The sequence below is a fragment of the Oncorhynchus gorbuscha genome, linkage group LG22, assembly GCF_021184085.1.
Source record: "Oncorhynchus gorbuscha isolate QuinsamMale2020 ecotype Even-year linkage group LG22, OgorEven_v1.0, whole genome shotgun sequence".
NCBI lineage: Eukaryota > Metazoa > Chordata > Actinopteri > Salmoniformes > Salmonidae > Oncorhynchus > Oncorhynchus gorbuscha.
The window spans coordinates 24,817,223-24,832,150 of NC_060194.1; the positions used below are offsets into that span (position 1 = coordinate 24,817,223).

Here is a 14,928-nt window from a genome sequence, read left to right on the forward strand (position 1 = left end):
TTAGGTTACAAGCTTAGTCTAAAATTGATTACATTGTTTTTCCTCCCTCATCAATCTACACAATTACCCCATAATGACAAACAAAAACAGGGTTGTCAATTTTTTTCTCTCTAATTTATTACAAATAAAAAAATGAAATATCACATTTACATACATTTTCAGACACTTTACTTAGTACTTTGTTGAAGCACCTTTGGCAGCAATTACAGCCTCGAGTCTTCTTGGGTATGATGCTACAAGCTTGGCACACATGTATTTGGGGAGTTTCTCCCATTCTTCTCTTCAGATCCTCTCAAGCTCTGTCAGGTTGGATGGGGAGTGTCACTGCACAGCTATTTTCAGCTCTCTCCAGAGATGATCGATCGGGTTCAAGTCTAGGCTTTGGCTGGGCCACTCAAGGACATTCAGAGACTTGTCCCAAAGCAACTGCTGCGTTGTCTTGGCTGTGTGCTTCGTTGTCCTGTTGAAAGGTGAACCTTTGCCCCAGTCTGAGGTCCTGAGCACTCTGAATCATGTTTTCATCAAGGATCTCTCTGTACATTAATCCGTTCATCTTTCCCTCGATCCTGACTAGTCTCTGCCGCTGAAAAACATCTCCAGAGCATGATGCTGTCACCATCATGCTTCACCGTAGGGATGGTGCCAGGTTTCCTCCAGACTTGATGCTTGGCATTCAGGCCAAGAGTTCAATATTGAATTCATCAGATAATCTTGTTTCTCATGGTCTGAGAGTCATTTAGGTGACTTTAGGAAAACTCCAAGCGGGCTGTCATGTGCCTTTTACTGAGGAGTGGCTTCCGTCTGGCCACTCTACCATAAAGGCCTGATTGGTAGAGTGCTGCAGAGATGTTTGTCCCTCTGGAAGGTTCTCCCATCTCCACAGAGGTACTCTGGAGTTCTGTCAGAGTGACCATCGTGTTCTTGGTCGGGCAGTCAGCTCTAGGAAGAGTCTTGGTGGTTCCAAACTTCTTCCATTTAAGAATGATGGGGGCCACTGTGTTTCTAAATACCTGTTTTTGCTTTGTCATTATGGGATATTGTGTTTAGATTGATGGTGATTGATGTATTTTTTAATCCATTTTAGAATAAGGCTGTAACATAACAAAATGTGGGAAAAGTCAATGAGTCTGAAGACTTTCCGAATGCACTGTATTGAGAAGGTTATCCTTGCCCAGCCACCTGCACAGGCCAACAGACAGAAGGCACAGACAGGCAGCTATCATATTTTGGCTAAAGGTTAGCTAACTTCACCATAGAAGTCTGGCATAGACCAGGACGATATCAAATTGTAAGAATGATTTCTGCGACACAGCACAATAATTACCAATATTTCCATCCAAAAACAAGAGAGGGAGTTGTTTGAAGACAAGGTAGCATGGTTTCAGAGGAGAGTGAGTGGGAGGTATAAATACGCTCTATGCCTCTGCATCTGCAAAGGTACGATGAGATGAGAATAGCAACTGTATGTTTGGCAGTAGAAAGGGCTAAGACACTGCACACACACATGTATCAGTGTGTGTGTGTGTTCATTCTTTGATATGATTTCAGAAACAAAAATGCACCTAGCACCAGTGTTAACTAGCTAGCTACTATTTAGGATTCATGGAAATATTGGCGGTTAGCTGTGCAGCACAGAGCTGATATGGCTAGCCAGTGAAGAATTGAGATGTGTCTCTAGTCTATCACCCTTACCCCATCCACGGCCTTTTAATGATTCAAATGTACAGTACCATCCAGATTTCAGACCTTACAGAGTTTGAAGAAGTTACGAGAGAAAGAACAGAAAAGGACAGCAATGTTATCTAGCTGAACAAAGAGACATCTATGGAGTTCAATAAACAAAGAGCTGCAGACAGTTTTAGAATGGGTGCCAAGTAATAAGCTAGTCCTAAATATAATCAACAGCGAAAAGCATTGTATTTGGGACAAATCATTTGCTCACCCTGAAACCTCAAGTTAATCTTGTAATGAATAATCTGGCAATCGAGCAGCTAGATTAGACTAAACTGCTTGGTGTAACCCTAGATTGTAAACTGACATGGTCAAAACATATTGATGCAAAGGAAGCTAAGATGGGGAGAGGCCTGTCTGTGATAAAGCACTGCTCTGAAGTCCAACAGGCCCTTGTTTGATCACACTTGGACTACTACCCAGTTATATGGTCAAGTGCCACTAAGGACATATGGAAATTACAGTTGTCCCAGAACAGAGCAGCTTCGCTGGCCTTTAATACTGGCTCAAAGTAGAGAGATTGACTGCATCACTACTTGTCTGTGTGAGAGGTATTGACATGTTGAATGCACCGAGCTGTCTGTTCAAACAGCTAACACACAGCTCAGACACCCATACATACCCCACAAGACATGCCACAAGCGGTCTCTTCACAGTTCCTATATCCAGAACAGATGCTGGAAAACGCATACAGCCATACTACATACAGCCATGATCACATGGAACTCTTCCACATCAAGTAACTCAAGTGAGCAGTAAAATCAAATTTAAAAAACATAAAACCTCGCGGTAGAACACGGATACACACACACACACACACACACACACACACACACACACACACACACACACACACACACACACACACACACACACACACACACACACACACACACACACACACACACACACACACAGCAATATTGTAGGATTGTAGTGTTGTAGTTTAATATAGTAATACTGTTTTGTATGATGTATTGTTTTATTTATTAGGCTGTTGTGTTTTGATGTAATTGTTTTAATCCTGCCTTGGCAGCAGCTAATGGGGATACTAATACATACTAAATAGCCTATTGTTTATTTGTAAAGTCTAATCCTTTTTAAGCTTGCTGAATATTCCAGTTGAGAATGCAAATAGCCAGCAAGCCTGGAGTATTCATTAGAACAGGAGAAAACTATCACCCCGACAACAGACTTTGACCTTTCTTTTGAGTCTTGATAACCGGAATGTTCAGCGAGTGCTGGGCACAACCTCCGAAGAGATAGATACAGTACATCTGGAGACTCCCCACACTGGCTGATCTTTGAAGGATGCAGCACAATTCGAAAGACTATTAGCAAGGTGTTCCTTTGACTTCCAATTTGCATTCCGGCAACTACAGAGAAAGAGTTTGTGTCAAACACTTATTTAGTTCAGGTACTATTTCACCTCTGGTTAAGTCTACGATACAGAAACGCACAAGAATATTGAAAAGAAGTTCAATTAACACTATCTGCTGGGAAATTGGGGACGCGTGTACTGTAGACTAATCTCCAGGCAGACAGACAGAATTCCATCCCTTCATCAAACACTCATACTGAAACGTGATTGTGTTCATGGGATTTTCTGCTGAACCTACTCAGCACACGTTAATCCCATCCAGGAACATCAGCGCCGACACATTACGGAAATATCCGTTCAAAACTCAATATCCGTTCAAAATCACATGCTTCGTCATGCACTTGAGGGGGTGTTGCTTACTAGTGAATATGCGTCACACACATTTTTTTTTCTAGCAGCCCAGGTGGGAAAATGGAAGAAACAAATAAATGTATATTGCATTGCCATCTACAAGGACTGTGTATTACATTTTAATTAGAAGAATGTAACCAAATCTAACTTGCAAGACGGTCTTTAAGGTCACAGAGAGCGATTGCCATGGGTCTTGAAGCATTTTCACACTGATATCCTGTTGTCTATAAGCAACAAATCAAGGATGGTTCTTTATTGATCTTGACAAGTATACAGGATGCTCACTCATATTCTTGACATTAAAAACCCATCAAATATTCAAACAGAAGTTCCAAAGTTTTGCCTATATACACAATGACTCCGCCATGAGCCACGGCCCTTACTCACCCACCACCAACAAAAACCCTCAAGTTATACATAAATGTCTCATTTGTCTACAATGGTCCATTCAAATGTTAACTGATGAGGATGTGGCATGTCTTAAAAGTGAACATTGACATCAATGACCAGCAACATATTAACATCAGGTTGGGTTTTTTTTGTCCTTTTTTTTATTTTTACAGAAATGGGAAAAGCTTCAGTAATTATTCTCATGGCATTGTATACAACTCAACATGCAGACTACTGTGAGAAAAGAGACAAACATGTATGCACTCACTACTGTAAGGTGCTGTGGATAAGAGCATCTGCTAAATGACTCAAATGTCAACTGTAAAGACAGAAGAAAGCTTCAATAGCTCCCGATGTCTGCATGACAAGATATTCACTACTGTTAGGTAGAAATAAATACATCTATTAAGCTATAAAATGTCTGTCAGTGAGCAGAGAAAAGGATCAGACCCAGCCCCACTGTCAGCAAACATCTGTAGATTATCCTGACCATGTCTCGAATAAACGGTGCTGTTTCTTAAAATGTATTTTAAATAGTTTATTAACATATTTGTCTACGATTTATGAATAACCAATACACTAGGAAAACATTCCATACCTGCTCTTCTTGCTTTTGAGTCGCATTTGGCTCCTTGGGAGTAGTCATGATAACTAACTACACAGCGTAGAGATCACAGCTGTCAAGTCCTGAACAGACAGGTGCGGAGTGCTGCGAACCGTACCGTGCTTTACATTTCAATGCAGAGAGAGAGAAGAGAGGGAGAGAGCGAGAGAGAGAGAGAAAAAAGAGGGAGAGAGCGAGAGAGCGAGAGAGCGAGAGAGCGAGAGAGAGAGAGAGAAAAGAGAGAGAAGAGAGAAAGAGAGAGAGAGAGAGAGAGAGAGAGAGTGAGCGAGAGAAGAGAGAGAGAAGAGAGAGAGAGAGAAGAGAGAGAAGAGAGAGAGAGAGAGAGAAAAGAGAGAGAGAAAAGAGAGAGAGAGAGCGCTCAACTTCACACCAATCCCCGAGATGTCACACGGACGGACGCCTTTTCTTGTTTTGACAAGGACTATAATTTGGTAAAGCAATCATCGCTGCAGCTGACTGCATATGGCACTGGCAGTTGCTTCAGCACAGAGAAAGTGACATTTGGTGGGTGGTCGAGCAATTCAGCTTTCTCCATTATTATTGTTATTATTATCACCATCATCATCACATCTGATGTTCAACCAGTTCTCTGACCACTTCTGCACCAGTGTTGCTGCAGATGACTGTTGAAACGTGACCCCAAAAAGTGTAATAAAAATGCATTTTGAATGTCCTCCTACAGTAATAATATGGTAGATCAAACATGAAAAGTGAAATAGTTGTCAGTCAGATTTCTTAGGTCATGTTTTGCTGATCTTTTATTTTACTTTATGATTAATTAAATATTTTGCACTGAACTAAAACTTCATCTACACTGCAGCTACACAAGGTGTTCTCCAACTGAGGCAACTACGCAAATAGGGTTGGAATTGAAAGAAAGAATTACAAACATGCATAAAAATATTAAAAATTATACTACACACCCACAAAACTTAGAAACACCATCAATGCACTTTCTTTAAAAAAGTTATACATTTGTCTGTCTTAAAACCTCTCATTTAGTTTCTGTAACACAATTAAGCCCAACTAATTAGACAATCCTTACATTTTGATCACATTGACATTGTTAATTAATGTTGGCACTGTTCCTACCCCTCTCCTGCTTTTCTCCCTCCTAACGCTTACAGGTCTTGCTCACGGCTAATTCATGTTGAACCACGTTTTGCCCTCTATATTGTCCTGGAGTCCCTGTGCCTCCGCGGTACCCATGGGAGCACACGGTTCTGTCCTTCAACCACAGAGCCTAATTTTAGAAGTCTGCCAATCCATCCCTCTCCTCCTCCCCACTGCACGATGAGCTGTGAGGACTGAGGAGCCTTCCTCTCTGAGACCTGATGTGTCTACCTATTCAGCTCACTTTGAGCAGCCGGCACCCCAGCCCTATTGCCAGCAATGGCGCGCATGGACACACGCTCACATAGAAACACGGGTCTGCATTGCTGGGGAAGGTGATTCAAGTTTCAAGAATGAGAATGTGAGTTCTTACATGATCTTGGTTATTAGTGTTTATGCTTTTCAGGTTCTCCTCTATTCATTACTGGAAAAACTTGAAAGCGTCTCTGCACACTTCTAGTCAGATCCACATTTATTTTAATAGTAGCTACTGTAAGCTTTCAGCTTGCTCTGATGAAGGTCGACTGACGAAAGCTTAGATATTATTCAAATCAATTAGGATGTGACTGGAAGTGTGCGGGGACTTTTTCCTGTTTGGCATTTCATCTCCAGAACCTTCAATAATGGGTTTTTGTGTGTGCGGTAGATTTAGCCTATTATCCTCATTTAAAGTTTCTCCAGTTCCTCATGCAATCATTACAACTATACCATATTGGATTATGAGCCACTGGTGCTGCATAATTTGGTAAGCAGCAAGTTTACAAGATTGGAGCTCTTGACTTTTCCTCACTTTATAAACTAACAATGATGTAGTCCAATGGTCTGGTAAATAACATTGTGTGCTGATTTAATTGATAACCATATACTCTATTTGCAGGTTGAGGGAGCACATATCCTCACCTCTTGAGAGAGATGCTGAAGGTAAGCGCTGCGGACACCTCAATTACAGTCTCGAAAACGTCACCCTAAGGCAGCAGAAAACTTTGATAATGAAAATATTCCGGTGTGTCCTCTTCAGACAAACAGCTCCCCCCCCAAAATAACGAGGCAGACATGCCAGAACGTCACGACTCGAAACAACATTTTGCAGGCAAAACCTTTGCAGTGGTTTGAGTTAAGGTAGTTGATGCAAACTAGCCACTTGCGAAATGCAATCATTAAAAATAACCTCTGTGAGGTGTCCATCTTACTAGCTACTATTTTTATTTTTAAGCAGATAAGGACACAAGCATTGACAGTCTCTCTATGCGTAAAGAGTTTGTCCTTGAAACCAGACCCTAGTCACTGTTGCCTAGCAACACCGAGATAACAGCAAACATACAGGTAATTTAGTCTAGTTAATATGGCCTCCAGGGGGGTTACTGCTGCATTCTGATTGGCCAAGATATATTTTTGTGATTCTAACCATTGACCAAGGAATTCTTGATGATGATTCAATGATCCGGTGGTCCCTTTGTTGAAGCCCCCATTCAGAGGAAGGCCAGAGAGTAATTGACTCACAGTGATAGGTCTAACAAATGGGGGATCGTTTTGGGGACCATTATCATTTCTCCTTGTTATTTATGCAGTTATGCAGTTAGTTATGCAGACAAAGACCATGAGTCTCTAAAAATAGAGGAGCCTTGAATGGATTACACCTCTCAAATCAATCAATTAAACACCTGTTTACTCTTCAAGACCACAGAGAAAAAACATAATAATTGTAATGATGTTTGTACTAATTAGTAAGCAGTGTAGGCATCTCCTTCCATATGCATACATGGCAATATCATTTAATTAGTATAATTTATATATGAAATCCTCACAATAAACACCCACAATGAATAACATTCTACAGAGCATTCATCTACAGTAAGTCGAGTCTCTGAAAAGAAAGTGTGGCCATGCAGCCCCTTAAGAAGTGATGTTACATAATACTACTCCCACATGTAGTATAAATAGTTCCCATTCCCTCCCATCAGAGACTCTGTTTTTACTGGGGCTGCCTGCATCTCAAGCACTCTGTAAACTCCATAGAGATACCTGATCTCTATGCCAGTATACACCTTGTTCAAAAGGAGATCTTACAGATGTAGGTAGGATCTCAATGTGATCCTCCTTGCTACAGCAGGACATAATCCTGCACCAACAGGAAATGTGAATTATTATATGGATTATAATTAAATGGACATTTTTTGTAGGGGTTGATCCATTTTTCATAAAGGAAAATCAAGTCTGAAATTTCAAATGTGGAAATTACAAACTTCAGAAGACTTTTTAAACCTCAAATACACAAGTTAAACATCTCTGGCAGCGTTGCAGGAAAGTTCTCATTTAAAAGGGTGATCATATTAAGGCCAGGCACCTCAAGCTAAAATTATTGCTCGGCATCTACTTATCAATTTAGGATTTATTGGTATTTTGGTCCATTAATATTAGTATTTTGATAAGTAAAAAATGTAATGAAAATATATATTAATGCATCCTGAGCTCTCCTTTATCCTCTCATATTGCATTGCACTAGAGGATAAGTTCCCTCGGCTTAGACCTGTGTAGTTTGACGTCCCTCCATTGTTACATGGCCTCCCACTTATCTTTATCTTTCTTGTTTCTTTTAACTTTTACGCCCTTAATCTGGCATATGTAGCCCAGTTCTGTGTTATCTGCATCTTAAAGGCAGTCAACATTTCATAAATACATTCATCATTTCAAAGCTCACACGTCATGTAAAGGCCCATTTCATAGAGAATGTTCCAACCTGGACTATATGTGGTAACTTACTTTGAAGAGATGGTGATTGGGTCTAAATGGATGTTTGGCAGTCTAATTTCAGTGTACTTGTCTTTAACTGCCATTTTCCCGAAAGTCAAACTCGTTTCACACCAACTATTTTTGCCTCAGCCTCAGAAGCATATTTATCCACAATCTGCTATGTATAAATCTGGTCCTGGAGTGTCTTAACAAAATTCAATATTTAGGCTGATTCTAAAAATCTGCCAGAAATTTTTTTGTGTGATATGAAAACAGGCACATATTTAATGATATCACATCATTTGCATATTTTAACAATATTTCAGAAACATTTTAATACAAAAAAAGTATCATATTTGTGTCCACATTCAACTGGTAAAAGTTGATTGTGATATGATTAGGGGGGGGGAATCCCTATTAGGGTGTGATGCCTGGCCTTAAGATGATACATCTGTTGTAGTTCAGCCTGCATGCCTGCTTATTTGTATTAAACTGATTCTATTCTCACGATCATGAAAAGCCTATACCCTTTTACTGTAGAGGTCAGAGCCAATCTCAGCCCAGTGACCGCCCTCTTGCACTAGTCATCTGTGGGGAAATGGTAAACTCACCCCTCTATTGAGTAGAGTAGAGCTGGGAACATACGCCTGGCTCAGTGATGGAAGCTTGAAATAGGAACAAACCAATATTGGTACATTGTCTCATATAGAGGAGATGTCTAGAGGAATATCTGTAGGCTATGTGATACCTCCACTTATAAACAGGAACCAGTGATGAGCAGCAGTTTTCAGAACCAACTGTGGACAGCTCCATTGACAGATTTCAGCACCACATGAGATGGACAGCTTCCCTGGCAGATTTCATCACCACATGAGATGGAGAGCAGACAGACATTCACATTTAATTGGAGAAATCTAACAATGGTGGTTCAGTGGAGTCTTTTGTAGCTGTTTGAGCATGCATACACACTGACTGTCTGAAGCAACATTTTAAATGATTTATTTCTATTCATTTTCCTCTCCGTCCAAGGACACAAACACAATAGTGGTCTTAGCACTAGAACCTTCTCTTTGTGTTGACCATCATGTCAGTCAATGATCCGTCAGTCCACAGTGCTGCCCCAGCCTGTATGCTAGCTCCCTCCAGTGATCACCAAGGGAAGCCACACCCCTGTATGTTTGTCAACACCATTTAATTCCAACAACCCTATGACAACTCAATGTACATTGTTAAGATACTGTACATTACCACTCAGTCATTACCCAGGCAGTTTTTGCTATTGGATTTAGAAACTAAAGACACACTATAGTAATATCCCATAAATAGGAGGATTATAGTGTATAGACTGGTGTTACAGTTCAAAGGGTATCTGATACAATCCAGGTTGCAGACAACAACCACTTGGAACCAACTATGTCCAAAAACACTATGCAGTTTATGTGGCTAAAACAATGTTAAGAGCTCTATCTCTCAGGAAAGATTAGACCTATTGGCCTGTACGTTAATGGTGTGTGTACATGGGTGCATGTGTGTACTCATTCTCATGGCAAAAATAATCGCTGCATAAAGAACTCGCCAACTCACTGCACATCTTCAGTCCACTCATGTAGCACACTGTGTGCCTTCAAGCTCTACCCATATTAGACTCTGTGGATCAATGAGGTAGTTGTGAGGGGTCTCAAGGTTCCCATACTGTGGCTACAGGAAGGAACAACGTGTTCCCAGGGTAACCACAAGACCAAACCAGCTGTCCGACCAATCCAGCCAGAGTCCATAGTCTGTCATGCCCCCTTTGCCCTCTGGCATCACTCCAGTTGGCCGTCGCTGACCGCCCCCGACCGACCTTCCCTGACTGTTTGGCTTTTCACACCATGCACTTACACTTTCCAATTGGCAGCACACAACACCTGCCTAAGCTGCCTCTCTGTTCCAATTTACCATAGCACTGAGCAACCCTCCATCCCATCCACAGCGCTTCTGTTATACACCTTGGCAGAGGCTGTAAAGTCAGAGAGAAGGTTAAACTAACAAGATTGGGGAGTAGCGGCATAGTTTGTCACAGTGCATCTGTATTCTAAAAGGTTGTCCATTCAGTCCTGTAAAAACATGTGGTTCCATCTGTCATGTGATAATGATAGAGAGAGAGAAGTTTGGAAAAGAGTCTGAATGAGGTCGTTTTTCATCGCCCAGTCATTACAGAGGGGTAATTAACAAGTCTAGGGCTCCTTCATCAACCTCATTATCTCCCTTTTACCATGAGGGGCGTTTCACAGGGAAATCATTAATTTGCCATGAGTGTCTGTCTCTTATACACACACACTCATATACATGTGCACGCACACACAGTGAGCACAGAGACAGGCGCACACACACACACACACACACACACACACACACACACACACACACACACACACACACACACACACACACACACACACACACACACACACACACACACACACACACACACACACACACACCAGTGTTAATATCCAATGGTCATCTTAATAAGGAGACTTTCATTGCTATCATTAACCTTTTGTCTACTTTCATGGCTTTTTGTACGGTAGGCTTTATATGCGTTTGATGTCAGAGTCCCTTCAGTTACAAAGGAGCTTTTCAAAGCGTGCGTGTGTTCAGTTGTGGAGTGAACAGTGTTTGTCTGATGATTGCAGCTTTACACTGTAAACAGTGGTGTCTGCTTACCCATGTGTGGTCTCTAGTCCCATGGTAAATCAACACAGGTTTGGAGCCAGTCTGCATCATGTTTACTTATGTTATGACTCCACTGGTGTCTTCTTCGTCTCATGCTTCTCTCATATCCTCATATCTAGTTTGGGGAAAACCAGGAGTAGACAGATGTTGTGCCATCTCTTCCATCTCTGTGATGAATATTTAATCAAAGGAACTTTTGTGGAATAGTTTAGTGACAAACAAAAATGACCCAAAATGACCTCTTAGCAACTTACTGCAATTTGTCTTCAGGCAGACTATTAACCAAAACAGTTAAATCATATCGAAGCCAATAAAACTCTTAAAAACTCATGACAAATAATGACAGAAGAAACAGCAGTACATCACTGAGACTTTTATGTTGAGTATGTTAAAAGACATGAATAGGTTCTCCAAATAACAAGAACAAGTATTTCGGAAGCAAAATACCAAGAATTCCTGTTCAGCAGTGTGAAACGTTACAAAACGATCAGATAGAAATGTACTGTGTAGAACAGAGAAGTTTGTCTTTCAGGTAGAATAGACAGTGTCAGCTCTGTTCCTTACATTTCTACCTGCAACATTGATACATGGAAATCTGTATCCACAGGTTAACAGTTTGCAAAATATCTGCAACGTTCACCTGAATAAATCCACCCCTGATCCACACCCTCTTCATCATGACTCATGAATATGCTGTTATGGTGACATAAAACAGATTTATGAGCCTCATCAACTTTATTCGTCCTCATTAACTGCTTACAAAGGAGTCAAACAAAAAAGTCAAAGGACCTTTAAAATCAAAGCTATTTATTGGCAAGTAGTTACCATGGTAATCTAGCATGGCGTGAGCACAAGAACAGCGATAAAATATGAATTAATAGTAACAGGGGGCTTTGCAGAAGCAGGTCAAGGACTTAATACATTTTCTACAGCAGAAAAACAAAAACATAGCATGCCAAATCTGACAATGACCATAGGAGTTGGCAAGCCTGCACAAACAAATCTCGGATCAGGCTGGAAGAATGTACAGAACTTCAGGAATAAGATGAAATAATAAGACTCAAGGAGGAGAATGTTCTTGATCAATCTAAAGATACAATTTAACAGACCCTGGTTCGTGCCATGTGAAAGGGGAAAGGAAGCTAAATATATCCTGGGGCGGAGTCAAGGGCATGACGAGGAATACATCCATACAAAATGTCCTCAGTAATTACTGTTCAAGGAGAGGAAGGAAGAAGGATAACCACAGAAACAAACGTAGGATATGCATGGAATAAAGGAGAATCCGGTGTAGGCCAACTCAACTGTGTAGACTAAGAATGATATTTATATCAGATTTAATCCTTTAAAAAAAATCATTATCTAACTGTGTGTTACGTTTTGAAAGCCTCACTCACTGTCATCCTCAGTTCTCTGAATTGGTTATACAGTTCCTCTTCTCTACAGATCAAACTAAAACACATGTCCCAGAGTGGTGGGTCACATGTTTTTTTTTTTTTACTCCTGGAAAAACTCCTGGCCTTGGGGATGATGAAAACCCTGTCAAACTGCATCAACCTGGTACTTGTTCATATGAATGACATTTTAAAGGACTAGGGGGGCTTCCTATATTCCTGTGCGGACTCCCATACAACCAGATGTTCCGGTTTTCATGGGAAATGGAAAGAGAGCATGTGACGCCCGCAACTTCCACTTTTGGATGTTAACCTGGTGACACTTGGTTGAACAGAGCAGAAGAGAACCTCTGACTGTTTTTTTCCTTCTCGTCCAAGACCAGTATGTAGGGGATCTAGTGTAGTTTAAAGGCCCTTATTTTACACCTGCTACATGAGGTTACCTGTACACAGACACAGAGAAAGCAACATGATTGGAGAATAAAACTCACAGGGCAGAGCTTGCTTTATGCAGCCTCATGTAGTCCTGCCCAGTGCAACTGTAGGCCTAATTAAACATTTACTCACAGTCTATGTCAGCTATTGTGTTTATTGATTAATTGCAGTTAATCATTTTGAATTGACAAAGTCTATGTAACCTAGTCAGCCCAAGTTTGAATATACATTTACATTTACATTTAAGTCATTTAGCAGACGCTCTTATCCAGAGCGACTTACAAATTGGTGCATTCACCTTATGACATCCAGTGGAACAGCCACTTTACAATAGTGCATCTACATATTTTAAGGGGGGGGTGAGAAGGATTACTTTATCCTATCCTAGGTATTCCTTAAAGAGGTGGGGTTTCAGGTGTCTCCGGAAGGTGGTGATTGACTCCGCTGTCCTGGCGTCGTGAGGGAGTTTGTTCCACCATTGGGGAGCCAGAGCAGCGAACAGTTTTGACTGGGCTGAGCGGGAACTGTACTTCCTCAGTGGTAGGGAGGCGAGCAGGCCAGAGGTGGATGAACGCAGTGCCCTTATTTGGGTGTAGGGCCTGATCAGAGCCTGGAGGTACTGAGGTGCCGTTCCCCTCACAGCTCCGTAGGCAAGCACCATGGTCTTGTAGCGGATGCGAGCTTCAACTGGAAGCCAGTGGAGAGAGCGGAGGAGCGGGGTGACGTGAGAGAACTTGGGAAGGTTGAACACTAGACGGGCTGCGGCGTTCTGGATGAGTTGAAGGGGTTTAATGGCACAGGCAGGGAGCCCAACCAATATAAACCAAATGATCCCGTTCACATTTTCTCACAAACAACTGGGCTATAAATATACAACCTTACCGCTTAGTTTACCCTGGCCAGCCCAGAGGAACAGCGTGCATAGTTGGCTAGACAATGCAGCTGCTGTTGTTAGTAGCCTACAGTTGATCAGACTGAATAATAGTCTAATTTCCATGGAATACAGCATGTCAGATCACTAATGTTGAGGTGTATACTGTAGGCTGCTACATTTATATAAGAGTTTTTGTGTCTGTTGTGCAGGGGCGTAGTACTATAACTAATCTCATGTTATTTGACACATTTTGCCACGAGGCAGAGAGAACATGTTGCTATTTTAGAGCTCAGGGATTCTTGAAAGACAGGACAATCACATTTTTTCAACAAACATTGGTCTTAATAGTAACAAAATTTGAAATACATATTTTGATAGACCAAAGATTGAGCTATGACACGATCTAAAGGAAAAACCTCTTAATTTATGTATAGCACTATTAAATGCTCCAGGGCTTAATTCACATTTTGCCATGTTTTACTAGATTTACAACATAAAACAACATTCATAAAGCAAACATTATCCCTTAGACGTAACAATCTTTACTAACGACACGTTACTGGCATGACACTGAGTAAAGCCAGTGTGTATGTATGCGGATGACACTGTATACACACTATATACACATCAGCTACTGTACAACAGCGACTGAAATGACTGCAACACTTAAAGAGCTGCAGTTAGTTTCAGAGTGGGTGGCAAGGAATAAGTTAGTCCTAAATATTTCTAAAAACCTAAAGGCATTGTATTTGGCACAAATCATTCACTAAACCCTAAACCTCAACTAAATCTTGTAAGAAATCATGTGGAAATTGAGCAAGATGAGGTGACTGAACTGCTTGGAATAACCCCTGACCAACTGTCATGGTCAAAACATATTGATACAACAGCAGCTAAGACAGGGAGAAGTCTGTCCATAATAAAGCGCTGCTCTACCTTCTTAACAGCACTATCAACAAGGCAGGCCCTCGTTTTGTCGCACCTGGACTAGTGTTCATTCGTGTGGTCAGGTGCCACAAAAAAAGGGACTTTTTGCAATTGGCTCAGAACAGGGCAGCATGGCTGGCATTTGGATGTACACAGAGGGCTAACAATAATACGCATGTCAATCTTTCCTGACTCAGAGTGGAGACATTGACTTCATTACTACATGTATTTATGAGAGGTGTTTTTTGTTTTTAATAAA

At 41.1% G+C, this 14,928-nt stretch overlaps 1 protein-coding gene across 3 annotated transcripts in view; it reads right to left on the minus strand.

Annotated features, from left to right (window-relative positions):
• The window catches only part of LOC124009822 (dipeptidyl aminopeptidase-like protein 6), a 175,603-nt gene that overhangs the window by 72,294 nt on the left and 88,381 nt on the right, over positions 1-14,928 (minus strand). Inside the window, exon 1 of one of the 3 annotated variants that reach the window (XM_046322014.1) lies at positions 4,452-4,553. The exons of the other annotated variants lie outside the window; for them this stretch is intronic. Within the exon in view, the coding sequence (XP_046177970.1) occupies positions 4,452-4,499 (48 nt within the window). The 5' untranslated portion in view covers positions 4,500-4,553. Of the gene's footprint in view, positions 1-4,451; positions 4,554-14,928 lie in introns of those variants that run through there. 3 annotated transcript variants of the gene reach the window in all.